Source organism: Taudactylus pleione, unplaced genomic scaffold, assembly GCF_031769625.1.
Source record: "Taudactylus pleione unplaced genomic scaffold, aTauple2 ptg000154l, whole genome shotgun sequence".
In the NCBI taxonomy this organism is placed as follows: domain Eukaryota; kingdom Metazoa; phylum Chordata; class Amphibia; order Anura; family Myobatrachidae; genus Taudactylus; species Taudactylus pleione.
The window spans coordinates 4,758,179-4,780,821 of record NW_028284556.1 but is presented as its reverse complement, the minus strand read 5'-3'; the positions used below and the strand labels follow the sequence as shown (position 1 = coordinate 4,780,821).

General features: G+C 45.5%; 1 protein-coding gene and 1 pseudogene across 2 annotated transcripts in view; both read right to left on the bottom strand.

Moving 5' to 3' along the window:
• MTHFD1L (methylenetetrahydrofolate dehydrogenase (NADP+ dependent) 1 like) overlaps nt 1–22,643 on the bottom strand; it is a 202,970-nt gene that overhangs the window by 27,978 nt on the left and 152,349 nt on the right. For both annotated transcript variants that reach the window (XM_088474356.1, XM_088474357.1), the window contains exons 21-22: nt 7,696–7,835; nt 6,656–6,697 (exon numbers count right to left, since the gene is read on the bottom strand). In XM_088474356.1, coding sequence (XP_088330482.1) covers nt 6,656–6,697; nt 7,696–7,835 — 182 coding nt within the window. The remainder of the gene's footprint in view (nt 1–6,655; nt 6,698–7,695; nt 7,836–22,643) is intronic.
• LOC148521864 (5S ribosomal RNA) lies at nt 12,902–13,020 on the bottom strand (annotated as a pseudogene).

Genomic DNA, 22,643 nt, shown 5'->3' with positions numbered 1-22,643 from the left:
ACAAGAGCATAGTGAGAGAAGAGAGAGGAAAGTGTTGGTGGTGGGGGGGACCAACACTTTCCTGATTGGACCAACAATGTGTGAGTCCTAATTCGTGGGCTGTAATAATGGTTCTTAGGTTGTTACTTTAAAGTGGAGATCTAATCTACTACTCACATAATAATGAGAACATGATGTTTACAAAAGATAAGCCAATTAACCAAGTAATAACAATAACAACAACAAATTTTTCTGTATTGAATCAAATAGTTAAAACATCGTTGTCTGGAGTGTTCAATCCTTCACCCCCAGTATGAAATGGTAAATACAGATATATAGGAGCTTATAATTCTATTATTTGTTTTACTTCCAGTAATTTCAGCACTAAATAAATGGTACAGTAGTTATTATGGGGATGGGATCAGTGCCATTTAAAAACAGTAAACGCTAAAAATGCGATCAAACTTTAAAAAATCCTGTTTTTGAAGGTTTGACCGGCTTGGACCCGATAAGCAACGACACCTATAGATGGCAGTGCCTAATAGAAGCCAATGGGCTTCTTTTCGGAGCTTTCTCCGGGAGGGATCCAATAGCATCCCTGTGCCCCGCAACAAGCACATGCGCAGAGGGCACCTCAAAGGACAGCTATTATCGGAAGAGCTGTCCTTTGCTTAAATTGTACATGCATACGGCGTTACTAAACACTGGTATACATGCGATCATTGGTGGGAAAAGAGCCTCTACTAAATATTTACAGATATGGAAATTGTAGGGCGCCCACCTCTCTACAATAGAATCACAACCAGCAGCCGTCCCAGGGGTCCTCCAGTCCCCCAATTCCAAGAAAGGAATGAGAAGCAATTTAGAATGTGAGGACGGCGCATATGTGTCTGACTGGACCCATATGTCTAAATATTTACAGATATAACAGTAGTTATCAGAAGCTTCTCTAAACTAAAGACATATGAAGTGTTGGAGTAAAAAGGATATTTTTCCCAATACATAACAGAGTTTCTATCTATAGTATATTGGAGAATACGGCATGGAGCTAAAACTGTTGGTGACTGAGCGCAGTAGATTGTGGTAGTTTTTCAGAGTGTGCCTAATGCTTTACAAGGCACATCTTGCAACACTGTGCTGCTGAAGAAAGAGCAGCGGCCATCTAGGTTGTAGATGGACAAGACTAGAAGAGTGGACCAGTTAATCCAATATTATTAAGTGCTTGATATATTTATATCTATTTATTTATTATAATTAGAATAATTTAATGGGAGACACTGCCTGGCAGAAAAAGTGGTTTAATATATTATGCATATTCAAAATTGAGGGGATCATGCGGAATTATTTTCACCTGACATATGAATAAAAGAGATGGCTATTTCTGAAGCCATACGCATTTCATTTAGTATCTTTATGAAGGTTAGCCTGAAATTCATGACTGTCCTGTTTCATGGAACTAAAAAACCCTTCATCACTCATCAGTGGTGGAACTTGGTGGTGGGCATAGAAGCAAAAATATTTTTAGGGCCCCCCTCCTCCACTCCAAGGGGAGAGACAGTGGGTGGCAGGGAGAGACAGTAGGAGATGAGGGGGGTAGTTAGAGGCATTGGGTGACAGGGGGAGGCACTAGACAGGGAGAGGCAGTTGAAGCGCGGGTGACAGGGGGAAGAAGTGGGTGACAGGGGTAGGCAAAGAGTGACTAGGGGACAAGCTGTTCAGCACTGTGTGGCTGCCATATCTGTTGAAAAGAGTTGACTTGGTCTGCAAATAGTGGTTCTGTGAAAGTCCGGCGGTTGGTCTGCAATTGACAATATGGTGCAAGAACTGTCTGATATAAAAGGGAAATGGTGCCCTTGCAGGTGGGGTTGCAGTTGCATGTCTCTTGGAATCAGGAGAGCCGTCAGATGAAGTCTCACTAAGTGAGGTCAAAAATGGCAAATCTGAAGAAATTGAGAGAATTTATATCTAGAGATTTGAGTAGAGGTAGTCACAAGAGAGCTCTTTTTAGATCCATCCCCATGACATCACTCTGTCTCCTCTCTTCTCCTAGGTAATGACATATGAATGTCCCAGTGCCAAAAAATACATGGATCCTATGATTGCTGTATTCATTCAGCTTTGTACAAAGTGTGTTCAGTCCAAAACAGTTACAGACAGAGGCTCTACGGTGTTTATCAGGGAATGTGGTGGTCAGTGGCGGCTCCTACCTTTATGAAAAAGGGGCGCTGTCTCAATGGCAGTTCAGGCGCAGTATCGGTTGGCCCATGACCAGGTATGCATTGCAAATGCGCAAAAAAAATCTAGCAGGGGGAAAGAAAAAAAAAAGTGCAGGCGCATAGAACCCAGCTCCCAGGGACTGCATCGACTCTAGTCCCAGAGGGAGAAAACCCTTCCCCTGGTATTGCCTGTCCGGAGTGTGATTAGCAAAGAGTGCTACAATGGGAAGCCTCCAGCCTTCCAGTACACGGGCTAAGGGTACAATGAGGATGCGGTCCGAGAAATGCATTGCAGAAACACTAGCACTTTTCATGTTAAAAAAAATGTAATGTTTCTATTGTGCTCATCTTATAAGGTGTTGTTATATATATATTTTTTTTTTGTTTTGTTTTTTTGGTTCAGAAGCAATTTTACATATATCCACCTCGAATTGTTCACTTTATATGTATTACTTATTGCCTATTTATTTAGTGCTGAAATTACTGGGAGTATATCAAATAATATAATTACCTGCTATACAAAGTGATTTGGTACTAGGAAGGAATGAACACCCCAGACAGCTATGTTTTAACTATTTGATTAAATAAATAAAGCTTTCTTATCATCACTTGGTTAATCTTTTCTAAACATCATGTTCTCGTTATTATTTGAGTAGTAGATTAGATCTCCACTTTAAAGTAACAACCTAAGAACCATTATTACAGCCCACGAATTAGGACTCACACATTGTTGGTCCAATCAGGAAAGTGTTGGTCCCCCCCACCACCAACACTTTCCTCTCTCTTCTCTCACTATGCTCTTGTATGCCACGTGTAAATTCAAAGCAGAGCAGAGGTTGAGGCTACAATGCATAATGACATAGGTTGGGGCTGGGACCTGAGAGAATAGATATGTGGTATCCAGTGGCGTAACTAGGGTATTTGGAGCCCAGGGCAAATTTGAAAAGGGAGCCCCCCCCCTGATGTGCGCGCGACAAAAAAAATGGGCGTGGTCACTTAAAATGGGGCGTGTCAACATGACACACCCCTTTATTTTCACACTGAACATTCCTATCCATATGCACCTTAACCCCAGTAGTATCCCTTATACAGTACCCCCAGTATGGAGTTGTGGTCCCTCTTATGCAGGCCCATAGTAGTGCCCCTTATACAGTATCCCCAGTAGTGGTCCCCCCAAATGCAGTGCCCCCAGTAGCAGTCCCCACAATGAGGTGTGCCCAGTAGCGGTATCCTCTTATGCAGTGCCCTTTATATGGTGCCCCCAGTAGTAGTCCCCCCCTATGCAGTGCCCTTTATGTAGTGCCCTCAGCAGTAGTCCCCCCCCCCCCATGCAGTTTTCAGAGTAGTGGTCCCCTTATGCAGGCACCCAGTAGTGATCCCCCCTATCCAGTGCCCCTGTAGTGGCCCTTCCTATTATTGCCCCCAGTAGTGGTCCCCCGAGTGCAGTGCCTCTACTAGTAGGCCCCTTTTATAATGCCCCCAGTGGTAGTTCCCCCCCAAGTAGTAGTCCCCAGTAGAGGTTCACCCTCCCGATTAAGTGCCCCCAGTAGTAGCCCCCCAAGCAGAGGTCCACCCAATAATGGTGCCCCCACCCCCAGTAGAGGTCCTCCCAGTAGTAGCCACCCCCCCCCTCCCGTTCTGCAGATAGGTAAAAAAAAAATAAATATATATATATATATATATATATATATATATATATATAAACATACTTACCTGCTGCTCCGGTCCGCGCCGCCGCTCGCCAGTCCTCCCGCCAGTCCCATTACCCACTGCAGGAGCCGGACGGAAGTCCGGCTCTTGCAGTGGGTGCTGCTGCAGTCAATGAGAGTCTCTGACTCTCATTGGCTGCTGTTTAACACACGTATCGCCGCCAGCGCTGGCAGCGATGTGTGAGTTATGCAAAGCCTGAGCCCGCCTCCTGGCGCTATTGGGCAAGCGCTCAGGGGGAGGGAACGGGCTCAGGCGTGCAGCACAGGACCGGCGCTGGAAGCCTAGCGCCGGTCCTGTGTAAATGTGTAGCGCCGACCGCAATCACTGCGGTCGGCGCTACACTTGTGGCTAACTAGGGCGGGCCGGACCGTGGCCGGCGGCGCCCCCCCCGCGCCGCCGGTCCCACGGCACGCACCCTGCCTGACCCCCCCCTAGTTACGCCATTGGTGGTATCCCAGTGGCATGAGGATAACATAGCTACTCTGCTTCCAAATTAATGATTTTTTTGTACTGGAAATGTACTTATCCCCCACCCAAATATTCCCCCATTGAAAACCCCCCTCATACTGCAAAGGGAACACAATCTGCTCAGAGTGTCACATGTGACCTTTCTGAGGGCCACAAGGGCTTCCTCCAAGATGCTGGTTGCCCACCACTAATTCAAAGGATGCACAAAAATCCTTTCTTATTTAAATGTGCTTAGTTACAAACAGGAAAAGCTAAAATCCTGTGACAATAGATTATAACTACAGAGCCATTTGTAAATTCTTAATATTCCCTCCCATGCACAGGGTAAATAGAAATTAGAATCACATATGAAACATTATTTCATACATTAAATATATATTCAAGCAACAGGCAAAATAACAGGACACTAAAATGGCACATTGTACTATAGGGCATATTTACAACATGAAAATCAGGGACCTCTCATAAGAAATGGACAATATGGGGGTAAGTTACATAGTGCATAACAAAACCACTTAGATTTGCACCGATGCACCTGGTTTGTCTTTCCGTAACACACATATACGCACAACGCGTAGTGTACACACCTCATCAAAGAAAACCTGCCCAAAGCAACAACTCCTTTTATTTCCATAAACTTTTGCAGTTTTCTTTTAAGTTCATGTTTAGCCTCATTTGAGATGAAAAAGCATGAGCGAGGAGAAATGCTATAATTACATTCAGTGGCGTAACTTCATCCCAGGTGCCCGGAGGCAAGATAAATGTTAGTGCCCCCCCCCCCCCCAAATTAAAATGTACCACCCCCCCAGCACCTATGCCAGCCCCAGCCGCCGCCCCCCTATGCAGTTCCCCCAGTAGTGGTCCCCCTTTGCAGTGCCCTCTGTAGAGGTCTGCCTATGTAGTGCCCCCCAGTAATGGTCCCCCTATGCAGTACCTTCAGTAGTGGTCCCCTTTGCAGTGCCCCAGAAGGGCCCCTGTAGTGCCCCCAGTAGTGCTCCTAGTAGTAAGCCCCCAGTAATGCCCCAAGTAGAAAGTCCCCAGTAATGCCCCCTGTAGTAAGCCCCCAGTAATGCCCCCTGTAGTAAGCCCCCAGTAAATGCCCCCTGTAGAAAGCCCCCAGTAATGCCTCCTGTAGAAAGCCCCCAGTAATAAGCCCCCTGTAGTAAGCACCCGTAATGCCCCCTGTAGAAAGCCCCCTTAAAGCCCCCTGTAGAAAGCCCCCGTAATTCCCCCTGTAGTAAGCCCCCAATAATGCCCCCTGTAGTAAGCCACCAATAATGCCCACTGTAGTGAGCCCCCCCCCCCCCCCCGCGAGTGCACACACATACATAAAAAAAAAAAAAAAAAACAATACTTACCTGAAACCCCGCTCCAGTGCTGCTGGCTTCCTTCCCCGGCACCCGCTCCTCGGAACTATGGGAGTGACGTCATGACATCACTCCCATCGTTCATTGCGGGACTCGGAAGCGGAGCTCAGGAGTGAGCTCCGTTCCTCCGGCAGCCGGGGGGAAAGAAGGAGCCGGGCGCCCGCTGGTAACACACTCAGCGAGCGCCCGGCAAATAGGGGGTGCGACCGCACCCCCTGTATTGACGCCGCTGGAGGTGGAGCGCCGATCAGCGGCGCTCCATATCCATAGCAGTGCCCGGAACGGCCCGGGGCACAATGGAGCCAGGTGCCCCCTTAAGGGCTGGAGCCCGGCAGCAAATGACTCCATTATCTCCGGGAGTTCCGCCACTGATTACATTATTACATTTCACTTGTTTGTGCATGTAACTTTTACCTAAGACTGGTGGAGGTCAGGTCTCATTCTGTACATTTAATACAGTGGTTTGGGGAAGCAGCAGATTTGCAGGTACACACCATGTAATGTAACCACACATAATTCCACATTATAGTGGAAATCTCAGACTGTCTTACTATGGAACTTGTTACAGGTATATGAGGAGTCATTTTGTGGGATTGGAATGAGCCCTCTCCACCTCTTCCCCTCATTATATAAACATCACTCTGCAACATGAAATCCTCTGAACTTTGCTAGGTACAGAGGGCCTAACTCAGAGATGGAAGGAATTGCATAGCCGCACACAAGAAGGTTTGCAATTCCATCCATCTTAATACAAATGAAGGGGGTGTCAGACACCTCTTTGCTGCATTTGCGAGCACCAACGCAACCATCCCAGGATAATTTAAGGAATTAAGTTACTTTAACAATTATATAACAAAAACACCCATATGTAAGAAACATTGTTTATTGTTATTTTTTTATTTAAATATACACTACCTCTTCTGTGTACTCTTTTGCTAGAGGAGCCCCAGCAGTAACCTGAAAATACAAGAGACAACATATATTCCAAACAATATATATTATGACATACAGCTAGAACAAGTCTTAGAAATGCAGAGTAGATAGATACAGTGTATATCGATCTCTCAACCATATCATACCAGCACACAGATAAATCAAAAACTATTTATACTCTTATACAATATAATCTAAGCATACTGTCACACAATATTGTTTTAGAGTGAGAGTTGAGGTGGGTGGTCAGGGGGAAGAGTAACCTGAAATGTATTTTAAAATGACTTCATTAAAGCAATTCCCAATAAACTACATTAATGGGAAAAGGATAATGGGTACTATTGCCATAAATGGTGTACTGCATTTATCAGTATAGTTAGTTACACAGTACGTGCTTTTACATTTTGTGAAAGAGTAAATTTCTCAGTTGGCTGCTGTACACTGAGGGCCTGATTCAGCAAGGATCGCTTTTCTGCTAATACGCACACAACGCAGTTGCTAATATCAGCGGTGATAAGCAAATGTTTGCATTCGCATTGTGATCGCAGCCTAACATAAGGACGCCCACTTCCCCTTACTCACATCCGTATACTTTGGCAACATAGCGAAACAATCGGTAACATCGGACCCATATGCACAGTTAAGGCAGGTCAGACCTCACTCAGGAACTGCTAACTTCAGAGCACGCTATAATGCCTCAGGCTGCGTATGGTATCGCAGTGGCTAAGTTATGCATGCCCCCACAACGCTTTTGAAGCGCATTGGTACGCCTGTGTTCGGCCGACCACTCCCCACAAACAGCACTTCCTATCAATCACTCTGCGATGGATCTGCGTGGCCTCTGCAATCGCAGTCCCAATTGCATCGCCTGGCTCGCACAAGCACAGTGCAAAACAATTGGCCGATTGCGTGCGTATGAGCAACTGTGATCCTTGCTGAATCAGGCCCTGAGTCTTTAGCCCTCCTCCGGATGCATACTAGTGAAATAAGAAACAATAATAACAACAAATGAATGAACTTACATTGGGTCCTCCTCCATGCATCTTTAAAGCCCTAATGGTGGCAACAAGGACCACCACATTGGGAACCAAGCCTGAGGCTCTGCACTTAATATTGAAGAATTTCTCCATCCCAATGTCTGCACCAAAACCAGCTTCTGTCACTATAAAATAAAAAACAAAACAAATAAAAAATTGATTTCAAGTCAGAGCAGATGAATAGTACAGGATGATTATTTATGAAGACTTCTGTTTGTATATCACTAATTTTCCATGGCTGAGAAGGAGACAAGTCACAGATTAAACTGAATCGGCAGAAGATAATATTTACTGCTAAATAGGATGCACAGGAAATATTTCGACTTTTCATATTAAATTTACACAACCACGAACCTTTACCTAAAGTTGGCATTTTATCCGACGTGTTAAAGTGAAATTAATATTGCCGCATAAAAGTACATACACTTAAAACCAGGAAAGGAAACTTGAATTTGATATTAAACTTCAGCAATATCCCCAAAGTTAAAAGGAGAAATCTTCTTTATTAACACTTAATTCATGGAACACTTCCTGACTTTCTAGGCATGGCAGGCTACCCATTTTTATGTTCTTATTACACAGTATCAATTGTGGTCAGAGTAGAGGTAGCGGCCGAACAGTTGCAGTTCTCCAAAGTGGGTGATTTAAAATGAAGGGGTCTATTTACTAAGCAGTGTTAGGAGAAGTGAAAAGTGATAAGGTGCCAGCCAATCTGCTCCTAACTGCCATCTCACAGGCTGTGTATGAAAAATGCCAGTTGGGAGCCGATTGGTTGGCACCTTATCACTTTTCACTCTGTCTCCTAACACTGCTTCGTAAATAGACCCCTAAGTATATTTCATTACCGCCAAAATCTGCCATTTAGTGCAAATGGTTCTCACTGCAACCTCACGCTTATTAATGACAGAACAGGACCCACGTTGTAAACCATGATATTGCAGGTAATAAATATAGCATACAGTTGTGGAGGGTATATATGGGAAAACGTGTTAGGACAAACAGAAAAATACATACGTCAAAGCAAGTAAAAGTTGGTTGTGACTAGTGGTGCACAGAATCCATATTCTTGCATTTGGCTAAATATCAAATCTTGTTTGAAAATGTTATATCAAAAAATAAAGATAAATGTTGGACTGTATTTTAAAACAAATAATAGTTCCTTTACAGTGTTTTGGTTTGTAAATTCATAATTTATTTGGTTTAAATTAGCAACTGACACAACAATTTCATGGGATGAGCCTATTACAGAAGGCTCTGCTGATTCAGAGAATCGAAATTATCAGTTCAAATTTTTTGAAAGATCCAAGTGCTAAAATACATCCTTAAGTTAACTTCAGAAGATCATAAATTCTTTCCCTGCTTATGAATATTCCACAGGAAGCTCCCACAGGCTCACTGCACCTTTATAATAATTCAACATGTGGTTAGCTATGATATTGCATCTAAAACTTGTAACATTACACATGAAAAAAAGGGAATGTAGTTAAAATGCCGGCTGACGAAATCACGGAGAGGACACCGGTACCGGAATCCCGACGGGAGATTCCGACGCAGGAATCCCAACAGCTGGTATCCCGATGGTAAGTACAGAGGGCGCCCTTAGCTGTTAGTCGTGGGGGGGAGGATTAGGTTTAGGCACCCCAGGTGGGGGTTAGGCACTAAGGGGGGAGGGTTAGGGTTAAAGGGCATAACAGGTGGGTTAGAGGGTGAAGGAGGGAAGGTTAGGGTACTTACGGGCCTCCTGTCGGGATTCTCAGCATCGGGATGCCACTGTCGATCTTTCGACAGCTGGCATCCTGAGTGCCAGGCTCCCAACCCAAAAAAGAGCCATATTGCATAGACCACGATGAGTGCTATATCTGTACTAAAGAACCTTTTTACAGCAGAAAGGAAGCAGCACTGGACACATAACACAACACCTTGAGAAACACTCCTGAAAATTCATAGATTTGAGTTACAAATATATCAGGATATATTAATTGATGGTGTGGTACAAAATGTCAACATTCAGAATGTCGACATTGTGCAGGTCAACAGTTCCCACTGCATTTTTACAACTTTAAAGAAATTTGTTCTCATAGGATATAGGTGTACACTCACCCTTTTATGGTGATAAATAGACGTTGGACTCAACTTTAAACGTGGTCCTGCGGTGGTTGCGGAATGCAATGTAGATTCCGTCAATATTGTCCATGAGTAACTCCGGATCGATGTGCATTATTGGGGGAAACACATATTACAAGCCTCCATAGTGAAAATCAGTATACCCAATGCAAGGTCCTATAAGGTCAAGTAATATACTCACCTTGAATGGGAAATAAAGGTCCAAAGCTCAATTTATCAGAACCAGATATTCGTCGGTTTTGGATGGATCAACAATAACTTCCTGGAACTAAATAGTAGTCTTTGGATCCAAAAACCGTATGCAAGATCCAGTTGCCATAAAAATAAAATAATTTATTGTTTTGTGGTTACAGGACCGGCTCCCGGGGTCGGAGCACCCTGTGCCGGCCTTCTCTAGTGCGCCCTATCTTCGTGCAAGGCGAAGAAAATGGGGGCGTGGCCTAATTACCATAGGTCACGCCCCATACATGACGTTATTAGGAGGCATGCCCATCTCCAAATAACGTTAGGCTGGGGGGAGCCTCACTATCTGGGCTTCCCCCAGCCCTCTCCTGTCACTGACATCCATTCAGAGTCTTTGGGGTCCGGTAACCGCCGCACAGCTGTGGTGGTGGGGGTCCCCAACCCCCCGATTTGACCACCCGCGGGCCACTTCGGCCCACGGGTGGAACAGCGGGACAGTACTGTCCCGCTAAAATCGGGATGTTGGGGAGGGGTTCACCCTCTATGGATGGCGCCCCTCTGCGACTGCACAGGTCGAACACCCCTAGAGCCGACCCTGTGCCATATAACACCAATTGTGTACAAAGGTAAAAAGGATATACTACACAAAACAATAAAATACAGCTTTTATATTTTTAAATAATTGTATTTTTATTTTAGAGTTATGGTAGACTTACCTAGATAACTCCTTTTCTTCGAGGTCCATAGGTATACCATAGGGATATTATGGTTGGAAGACCAGGCACCAAACAATTAAAGCTTTAGCACCCAGAATGCCCTGGGTCCTCCTCCATATATACCCCGCCCCTAGCCATAGGACTTCAGTTTAGATAACAAGCCTCAAGGCAGGAGAAGGAAGAACAATCGTACACCAGAAGCACTGTTATAGAAGAGGAGGGAATCTGTGACCGAAAGAAACTCATCCAATGATGCCAGGTGTGTCAGGGTGGGTGCCCTGTGGACCTCGAAGAAAAGGCGTTATCTAGGCAAGTCTACTATAATTCTATATTTATTTTTTGGGGTCCATAGGGATCCACAGGGATACCATGGGGATGTCCTAAAGCAGTTCCCCTAGGGTGGGGGATGCTCCTGAGCAGAAAGGAGAACTCGTCGCCCAATGAAAGCATCCGGAGAGGCAAAAGTATCAAAGACATAGAACCTAAGAAAAGTGTGGACAGAAGACCACGTGGCAGCCTTGAATAATTGTTCAGCAGAGGCACCATGACTGAATGCCCACGATGGCCCTACAGACGAAGTAGAATGCGCTGTCACCGTATTTGGGATAGGAAGATCAGCCTGTGTATACACCTGGGAGATAGTAAACAGACTGGTGAGATGGCTACGCGTAACTAACTGGCCATCCTCATTTGTGAAAACCATATAATACAAAAAGAGAATTTGATTTTCTAACAGAATTCATACGCTCCACATAAATACGAAGAGCACGAACTACATCCAGGGAGGCATCACCTACAGAAAGGTGTGTAACCTGAAAAGCTGGAGCCACAATTTCTTCATTTACATGAAAACGGGACACTACCTTAGGAAGGTAACTCTCCATAGTACAAAGAACAGCTTTATCCTGGTGAAAAAATCAAAAATGGGGAGCGACAAGAGAGCGCTGCCAAATCCGACACTCTGTGAGCAGAAGAGATAGCAAGAAGAAAAATTGTCTTTGCCGTCAACCACTTCAAATCTGCAGAGTCTAAAGGTTCAAAATGGGGAAGCTTGTAACCCCTTAAGAACCAAAGACAAATCCCACGGTGCTACCGGTGGAACAAAGGGAGACTGAACTTGCAGAACTCCTTGGAAAAAAATTCTAACACCTAGTAATGAAGCAATCTTCTTATGGAACCAGACTGACAGTGCAGAAAACTGCACTGTCAAAGTGGCCAGGCGAGCCCTTATATCACCTGATATCCCCAGGTCTCCCATCCAAGTAACAACCAGGCCCAACACTGCACAGCCTCCAAGATCAGACGAGATCTGCCATGTCCAGTGTGGTGTGGCTATAGGTAAATCCTGAACACCTTATGATCATATTCCTTATGGGAACATCATTGACCAAAACAATGACATCTCTGGAATAGATGCGGGCAGAAGCAGGCTTCTGTGCCCTAACATCATTTGAATTACAGAACTTGGAAAACCTTTTGCTCTTAGGATGGAAGATTCAAGAGCCACGCCGTCAAAACCAGACGAAGTAAGTCCGGATGTCGGGAAAGAGTCCGCGTTAGCAGATCCTTCCAAAAAGAAAGAGGATAGGACTGTTTATGAACAGATTATGTATGTCGGTGAATTAATGATGTCTGGGCCAAGCCCGAGCCACTAGTATTACCGTTCCGCCTTCCTGTTTGAATTTTCTGAGAACTCCTGGGAGTAGAGAAATCAGAATAGATAGCTTGAAATCCCATCCCAGTGCATCCACAAATGCCGCTGATGGGTCTCTAGACCTGGACCTGCACTTGGGGCCCTGTGGTTGTGGCGTGATGCCATGAGATCTATCTCTGGTAGACCCCATTTGTTTACCAGGAGCTGAAACACTCCCGGATAGAGAGACCACTCTCCGGCATGTATGTCCTGGCAACTTAGACACTCTGTTTCCCAATTTAGTACTCCCAGTATGAATATTGCCGAGATTGCCGGAAGATGACATTCTGCCCAAGTCAGAACCCTTGTCACTTCCTTCATGTCTACATAACTTCTTGTGCCTCCCTGATGATGGAGGTAGGCCACTGTAGTCGCATTGTCGGACTGGATATGGACCGGCCTGCCCTGGAGCAGGTCCTGTGCCCTGATCAGTGCTCTGTATACTGCTCACAGTTCCAGAATGTTTATTGTCAGTTACCTACAGCACCTGGTATGCCAAGGTGGTTTCCCATCAAAGTACTAACCAGGCCCAATACGGCATAGCTTTCAAGATCAGACGAGATTGGGCATGCCCAGTGTGGTGTGGCTGTAGGTGTTATGACCCTCTTGATTTGTCCATCTTCCCATCTTCACTGCCCTCCATCCGCTAAGGCTGGCGTCCGTGGTTAGATCCAATTTGGAATCCAGAATGGGCGCCCTTTGTCTAGATGATCCTTTCCCAGCCACCACAGGAGGGCGTGATGAACCTCTGGAGTGAGAAGGATCCTCTGAGACCTTATAAGATGATGCCATCTGTTCAACCTGGAGAGAATCAATCTTTGTAGAGATCTGAAATGGAACTGGGCATATTCCACCATGTTGAAGGTGGATCCATGGACCCAAGGACCTGCCTAGCTGAGTGAATGGGCACCCTCTGATTTCAGAGCAATATGCGCACTCGCAATTGTAAAACCCCCGTAGACTGTAAATATCAGGAGGCCATCCAAGTGTGGCAATATCCTGACTCCTTCTGAGATGAGCAGTCATGACCGCCATTATCTTGGTAAACATCCGAGGGGCTGTGGACAGACCAAAAGTCAATGGTAATGTTGCTGACAAACAGCCAAAACTCAAACCTTTGGTGAATAGTGCAATAGGTACATGCAGATATGATCCTGTATGTTCAGGGAACCATGAAATCCCCAGGTTCCATTGCCAGCATAATTGGCCGTAGAGTTTCCATACGGAACTTGGGCACATGGATGTACCTGTTGAGAGATTTCAGATTAAAAATTGAGTGATACCTTTTTAGCTTCTGAATCAAATACAAATCTGAGTAATATCTCCTTCCTTGTTAGTCAAAGGAACCAGGATTAACAGCCCTGAATTTAGCAGGGTATAAATAGCGTCAATAGGATCTGATGGGGGAGTTGTGAATACAACCTTCTTGGGTGTAATCCTTTAGGAAGGTGTCACTTAAAAATCCCCAGTAGGGAGGGGGATTTCCCACCTAATGCACTCTCTCTGTGGGAGTGAGTAAAAAGATACTAATCTTTTTTGGAATCTGAAACAGTGTACCTAGAGTGTTCCATGCTTCCCCTAGAAGCTCAGTGAGCTGTTCAGATTGGGAATCCAGCCTAAATCACTTTCACTGGTGTCTGAACACCAGGTTTATTAGGCTTTAGGAGCCGGTACTTCATCCTCTATAATGAGGATTGAATTAACCACCCCTCTAGAGAAGAACATCCACTGATGAATGAAGCTCCTCCTCTGAGATAGGCCCAGAGGGAAAAACATGTGCATCTTCTGCCTCCTCAAATGATGATGATATATCAGGATCTAAAAGCAGGGTGGTCTACAATCCATATATATGCTTAGACGGCTGACACCTTATTCGTCTGTAACTTCTGCAGATAGGTAGATGCTAAAAACCAGATTCTGAACTGAGTGGAAATAACCCTCCATCCAGGAAGGATGTATGGGAAGAGGAAACATAGCAAGCTGTAATCACTGTGGGTAATCAAAAGTGGGAGGCAGTGTGGAGGCTGACCCCTGAACAGGTGCTGACGACGTGGACTGTTGTGGTGTATAACAATCAAACAACAGTCCATCCTGTATGAAATAGTGAGAGGCAATTTGGAATGAACACCGCCGATATGTCTGGTAGATGGCCTTCTGCCCATGTCAGAATGTGTGACACCTCTGTCATTGCCGCCTGACTTCGAGTTCCTCCTTGACGGTTTAGATAAGCCACTGTCGTGGCATTGTCTGACTGTACATGCATGGGTTTTCCATGAAGCAACAGCCTGGCTTGCTGCAGAGCCCTGAAGACTGCCCTCAGTTCCAATATATTGATTGGAAGCGCAGATTCCTCTGCGGTCCACCTTCCCTGAAAGGAGTGTGGACCAGTCACTGTGTCCCAGCCCCGAAGACTGTCATTGTCGTCAGAAGGACCCAGTCCGAGATCCAAAACGTACGCCCCTTGGTGAGGTGAGCAGTCTGTAGCCACAAGGTCCGGAGAGAGCACCATCATTTTAGTCCGTATATGATGGAGAAATCCGTCCCACTTGGAGACGATCAATAGCTGCAGAGGCCGGGATTGAAACTGGGCATACTCCACCATGTCGAATGTCGACACCATGGATCCCAGTAACTGCATTGCTGAGTGGACTCTTGGCAATTGTGAAGGCATCTGTGCACACGCGTCTGCAAAGTGGAGATCTTTTCTGCTGTCAGAAAAATCCTTTGCTGTTGTGAATCCAACCGGGCTCCCAAATGGAGCATCGTTTGAGACGGAATCAGTGAGGACTTTTTCCAATTTATCAACTACCCGTGTACCTGGAACACAAATATCGTTAGCTGCAGGTGGTGGTGAAGTCTGAGGACCCTGCTAGTAGCAAGAAGTCGTCCAGGTATGGTAACAGGCGGATCCCCTGTAGCCGCAGTTGGGCTGCCATTACCGCCATGACCTTTGTAAACACCCGAGGTGCAGTTGCAAGGCCAAATGACAGAGCCTGAAAATGGAAATTATGTTGTGACAAAGCGAACCTGAGAAAACATTGGTGAGCTGAAACAATCGGAATATGCAGGTATGCATCCTGAATATCCAGTGATAACATAAAATCCCCAGGTTCCATAGCCAGTATAACTGAGCGTAAAGTCTCCATTCTGAACCTGGGTACCCTGAGGAATTTGTTCAGGGACCTGAGATTGAGAATAGGACGGTAAGAACCATTTGGCTTCTGGACTAGAAAAAGGCTGGAATAATACCCTGTTCCTCTTTCTGACAACGGGACCGGTACAATGACCCCCTCCCTGCAGCATGGATTGTACCTCCTCCTGAATAGCCACACCCTTGTCCGAGTTTTTTTAAATCCTGTGCAAAAGAATTGATGGGGAGGCCTTCTGTGGAAAGAGAGGGCATACCCCAGAGAGACCACTTCCTTCACCCAGGAATCCGTGGTAGTTTCACACCAGTACTGGACGAACTGAAGAAGTCGGCCTCCCATCCTGGGGTCCCCCAGGAGGAGATCCATCCCAACAAGCGGAGGGCTAGTCATCAGGCTTGGTAGGTGGACGTCTGGTAGTACTCCAGGGCTGCTTCTTAGGCCTGACAGATTTCTTGGTGGTGGATGGCCTGGGAAAGGACTGAGTTCTAGCCTTACCTGGGGCCTGATAGGTCCGAGAGGACGGAATCCGAACCCCTGAAGAGGCCGGAGCAGAAGGCAGACAAGCCGACTTAGCTGCTGCTAAGGTATTCACAATCTTGTCCAAATCAGGGCCAAACAAGACTTTACCGTCATAAGGCAAACATTCCAACCCCTTCTTGGATTCTGCATCAGCTCTCCAAGAACAGAGCCACAGAGAATGGCGAGCTGCAATGGCCGCTAAAGAAACCCTGGCATTTAGTAGGCCAATATCCAAAGCTGCCTCATTTATATAGATAGCCGAATCTCTAAAATTTCCCACCAGATTCAGCTGTTCCCTGGTAGCATTAGAGGCTAAGGATGTTTCAAGGCTATTAGCCCAACATTCCATGGCCCGAGCCACCCAGCAAATGGCCATAGCTGATCTGCACGCAGCCCTCGAAAGGGGATAAACAGAATTAAGGCATACCTCTACCTTCCTATCAGTAACATCCTTCAGGAACGACATGGAAGGCATAGGAAGCGTTGCGCTTCTTACCAAGCATGTGACATGGGAATCCACCACCGGTGGAGTCTCCCATTTGGAAAAATAATTCTCAGCAAAAGGGTAAGCAGAGACTAGATGCTTCTGCGGTTGATACCGCTTTCCAGTCATTTTCCATGCTACCTCCAAGTGATTCACTGATTGGTCAGACAATGGGAATGTAGCCTCAGTCACCTTTTCTTCCATGAAATATGCATGCCTAGATTTAGGCGCAGAAGGCTCATCCTCCTCAATGATCAGGGCTGCTTTTACAGCTTGTATTAGCCCTGGAATATATATTTTAGACTTGACCCCTGCCTCCAGAGGAGGTAGCTCAGAGTCAGACTCACCCAGAAGCAGTCCATCATCAGATGACACATCATCATCATCCCATACAGTAGATTGCGACGATAGAAAGACCATTTTAGCTGGTCTGCCGATAGGTGCGTCCTGCTGACGTATCTCAGTCGCACCCTGTAATATAGAAAGAACTGTATTAACCCAATGAGGGGGCAACACCTGTGAAGGTGTAGGAGGTTGCAGCAGGTTTTGCGCTTGCAAAAGGTGCTGTTGTTGAAAACTGAACTGTGGACACATAGGAGGGCCTGCTAAACGCCCTGCAATGGTTGTTAGTGCTTTTGCAAAGCATTCCCATGGCTTCTCCTGCTGAAGCCTCAGAAGGATCCGGGGCAGTGCAACACCGGAAACATAACCCCTCATAGGCTATGTCCCCTGCCCCTAACAGTGCTTTACATTTTTTACAGAGCAGTTTAATAGGGGTTAACTTAGTCATATCACTCTCACTGCCAGACATAGTAAAGAGGATCACTTAACAGAGTCTCAGCCTATGTCACACCCGCACCACACCCGTACTTATGGCCCAGAATTGGTACAGGGATAGCAACAAAAGAATGATAGTTTTTAGCAAAGAAAACAGACAGACAGAGCTAGCATACAGTCGCAAACAAATGCAGAAAACAATAATACCTGCACTTAATGGAACTTCCTTAAGTCAACCACATAGACTTAGCTTCTAGTAGGACAAAAATGCTACATACACTGACCACCAACCAGAGGAGAGGTATATAGAGGGACCCGTACTCCGCACTGCCTGTGGAGATCAGCGACACACAGCCAGGAGAATGACCGTCAAAGAATTCATTGGGAGGCGGAGTCGGAAACAGGAAGCTCACAGATCAAGCCAGACAACAGTGGAAAAGCATGTTCAGCAGCAGGGAGGAGCTGGCTGTTAGACAGGGAAGCCATCTCCCCTGTCCAGTGTTTAACCCCTGGGATGCTGGAGTGTTCCGCAGAACTCCAGGCCCAAGTGCCAGGAGGCTTAGTGTGGATGCAGGACTCAGTGCCTGGGCACACTTGCTGTCATCCTCAGGGTGTCCCCCAACCCTGGAGGAAAAAGAACTGCGTCTTGGCACACACCACTGTGGTGTGTGTCGCTTACCTACACCCCGTAGCGTTAAGCCGCAGTCTAGGAATCCTCCAGGGACCCTGTTAGCCAAGACCCCTGAGGCCCGCCGAGAGGCACAGATCAATACCGGCGTCTCAGCACCAGCAGGGTGATGATGTGGCCGTGCGAACTTCCACTGGACCGTTCACGCTGACCGCACTTAGAAAAAACTTGAAATTTTCAGGGCTGTTAGTAACAGTCCCACTGCAATATAGTGACCCGATTCCGTCCGGGCACTGAACGAAACGGAGGAGCCTCCGGCCCGGGGGCGGGGTATAGAAGGAGGCCCCGTTGCATCCCGGGAGAAAAAATTTGACTGCATGGTGCCCGGATGTCTTCGCCATCACCTATACCCCAAGGTTTCCTGTGGACCTTCTATAGACCCTGAAGTAGCAATGCTTTATAACAGGCAATAAGAATAATAATAATACAAGGTGTGGCTATTAAATAACGAGACTGTACTTGTAAAAAATAAACCATACTGCGTGTATCATTGACCTGGGACTATCCCAAATCGGTTTTGCAAGTTTCGCCTCTCTCGCACAGATAGTTTACTGTCACACAGCATTTGAAGAAGTTGTGTTTTTCCCGTGCGTCACAAAATTAGTTCAAAATTAGAGCAACGTGTTAACTTAAACATTTTTAGTTAAATTGTACAAATCACCCACGAATCTTTCCATATGCTAACCGAGGTTTACGGGCAGATTGTATGTCACGTGCACAGGTGTGTGAGGGGCACAAAAATATAGATGTCGAAGATGATGAACTACCCAGAAGGCCTTGCACATGAAAAACAAATGAAAATGTGGAAAACATGGAGAAAATTGTTCGTATTGAACGTCAGACTCAGTATCCGAATGATAGCAGAAATGGTACACATTGACAAACAAACGGTTAGGCAAGTTTTGTATAAAAATCTTTACATTACAAAAGTTTATGCTAAGATGGTCCCAAGGCTTCTCAGTGCCGAGCACAAAGAACATCGAAAGCGAGTTTGTAATAATTTTTTTTATCTGTGATGAAACATGGATCTTCCAGTACGATCCTAAGACAAACGCCAGTCCATGCACTGGAAAATACCATCACCAATCATTTATTTATTATTTATTACCAGTTATTTATATAGCGCACACATATTCCGCAGCACTTTACAAAGACTATTTGGCCATTCACATCAGTCCCTGCCCCAGTGGAGCTTACAATCTATATTCCCTATCACATGCTCACACACATAACACACTAAGGTTAATTTTGTGTTTAGAGCCAATTAACCTACCAGTATATTTTTGGAGTGTAGGAGGAAACCAGAGTACCCGGAGGAAACCCACGCAAGCACAGGGAGAAAATACAAACTCCACACAGGTAAGGCCGTGGTGGGAACCAAACTCATGACCTCAGTGCTGTGAGGCAGTAATGCGAACCATTACATCGTCTGTGCTGAATGAAGAAAGCACGTCAAAGTAGTTCCAAATTCAAAACCATGTTAATTGTTTTCTTTGATACAAGGGTGTTATTTTGGAAGACTGAGTATCAGAAGGTGCAACAGTGACTCAACTTTACTACAAAAATGTTCTAGCAACTTTGCGGGAAAGAATCAGAAAAAAAAGAGGCCAGTAATGTGGAAAAATGATTTCATCCTCCATCAGGACAATGCACCAGCCCACAGTTTTTGCCTGAGAAACAGACTAGAACAGACTCCATAGTCGCCAGACCTAGCACCATTTGAAAGTCAAATCCAGAAAAGCAAGGGGGCGTGGCCACGGAGAGCATGGTGTAGCACGCGTCTTGGTGAGCTCTCCGGACCCAACTATCCGGCCTGCACATCCTGCTCGCTCCCCCGGGATCACACTCCGGTGATCGGCTGGCGGAAGCTGCACTGACTGCGGTGGACGGTCGTGTCGTGGCTGCGGGGGCTGTTTTACCCGGCGGAGGGGAGACTGTGTAAACGGGGCCTGTACACGTGGGCTGCCGGCGCCATCTTCTCTGAGGGTGCGGCGTCTCGGCAGCAGTTACTGAGTGGCTGGAGTGGCTCCTTCCCGGTGACTGGAGGCAGTGTTGCAGTGCAGATTGGAGTACCCCACACGTGGCTGACTGTAGGATTGTCCCTGCTGGCCTTAGTAGTGGGATCAGGCCTGTTTTGCATGCTGCAGTGTTGAGCTTCTGTACTGTGGTGGCATATCTGCGGAGCCAGTATCTACTATACCCCGCCTGCAGACAGCTGCTGTTACCAGTATAATCTGTGTCTGTGCTACATACAAAAAGAGGGACTTTATATATTCATTCATCTCTAATATTGTGATCTGCTATACAGTAATACAAAGTTGGACCCTCTCATATAAAACTCATGATGGGGAAGAATGCTGATGCAGCTACGCTGGAGAAGTTCTCCAGGGTACCACCAGCTCAATCCACTTCTACTGAACAGAGAGGTAATTCCTCTCCTACATCTATTGCAAAATCAGTGACTTCAGCTGAGCTCTCTGATGCTGCGCTTCAGCGTGTTCTTGAGGCGGTGACAGCATGTGAGACTAGGTTGTGAGAGAGGATTGGCAAAGTGCAGTCAGATCTCTCCATTATACATCATGATCTGCAGTGTGTGCGTGAGAGAGTTGGGGAGGTGGAGACTAGGACATCTACTCTGGAAGATAAGATAGCACCTTTGGGTGTTCGTGTTAATTCTATTGATTCGCAGCTTACATCCATACAGAGGAAAATGTCTGACATGGAGGGACGGCTCAGGCGTAACAATGTGCGATTCATGTGGTTACCAGAGAAGGAGGAAGGTACCAATCCTGAAAAATTCTTGGAAAACTGGACACATTTGGCTCTACTTCTTTTTCATCATATTTTACAATTGAGAGAGCCCACCGGGTGCCTTCAAGACCTCTGCCGCCTGGGGCACCACCGCGAACTCTCATAGCGAAATTCCTCCATATCCGTGACCAGGACTCTGTTCTTAGATTGGCCCGCACTCTTGGCCCTCTACAGTGGAATGGGACTCGTATCCCTGTATTTCCTGACTTCGCTATGGAGATACAAAAGGATAGGGCAAAATTTCTTCCGACTAAAAGGCGACTCCGTGATCTCAATACCTCCTATGCCATGTTGTATCCATCTAAGCTCAGTGTAATTGCTGATGGCGAAACCAAATTCTTCACGACTTCGAGGGAAGCGGCACAATGGCTTGACCCCCAACCAGCCAGGGATGCACTGACTAATGATTGATATTTTGCGTTATATTAGTCCTATATCTTCATATGGCGAATGTCAAATTGGTCTCTGCTATAAGGTTACATGTTTCATTATATAACGTATTAAGATCCTGTATTCTCAATATTTTCTCTTCAATAGTTATTGTCTATTATATTCATATTATATTTGTGTTGGGCTATACAGTCACTTATAGGTAGATCAGTGTCTATATTTTTGCTGACTGTTTACCGGATAATTCTATATTATAATCTTTAAGATTTTGTATTTGTTCCCGGGGATGACTCCGTGTTCGGAGGCCTCCTTGTGTTATGTTCTGTCGTCATTATATATTTTGCTCCACTTCTTTTATTAGAGGTAAGGTAATATATTGTATTCATATTGCCTAGTTTAGTTGTAAGGGTTAGGGGTGTTTAGGTACAAGGTATGCGTAGGTTGGGTATGGTATACAGGGTGGGGGGTGTTATAAGGGATGGGCCCAAGCCAGTTTGTATGGGATATTTTTTTTTAAATTTATTTTCTTTTCAATTGCTACGTGTGGTATTGTATACGTTTTTATTGTGTGCTCTCATGGTTGTTTCAATATTTTCAGTATTATATTAAATTACAGCGCCACATAATAGTAATATTCTCACTTGGAACGTGAGAGGGTTGAATGATAAAATCAAGAGATCATTGGTGTTCAGGCAGGTAAAACAGTACACTTCAGATATAATTTGTATTAAGGAAACTCATTTAATTGGTGGGAAATTGAAGTCTTTAAAAAAGCCGTGGATTGGTTGGACATACCATTCTTCACATACTTAGGCGTCCAGGGGCGTGTCCATATTGGTGCGTAAATCTGTCCAGTTTACTTTAGAACAGGTGCAATGCGATGCTTGGGGTAGATATGTATTCTTGAAATGTAAGATTAACTCCATATCTTTATTGTTATTGGCGGTATACATTCCACTACCATATTCACATGATGTTCTTAAAAAGGCGGCTGAATTTTTGGCCTTATTCCCGGGAACGCCTGCCTTATGTGTTGGGGATTTTAAGAATATCTTAGACCCGTTATTAGGTATAGAATGTCTGTTTCTGATGCACGTGTGAGGGGATCTGGATTTTCGAGTATGGTGGGGGGAATGGGGTTGGTCGATGCCTGGAGGACGCAATATCCTTCTGTGAGACAGTATTCCTGTTTTTCATACACTCATTCATCGTTCTCTAGGATTGACCTGGCATTAGTAACACCAGAATTAATGCTGAGAGTACACAAAGTACAATATGAGACTAGGGGTATATCTGATCATTCCCCATTAACAATCAGTCTTGACATGGAGGGCCAGCGGGGTCAAACCTTTTGGAAATGTAACCAGTTCTGGTTGTCATGTATGGGTTCTGGGGTAGA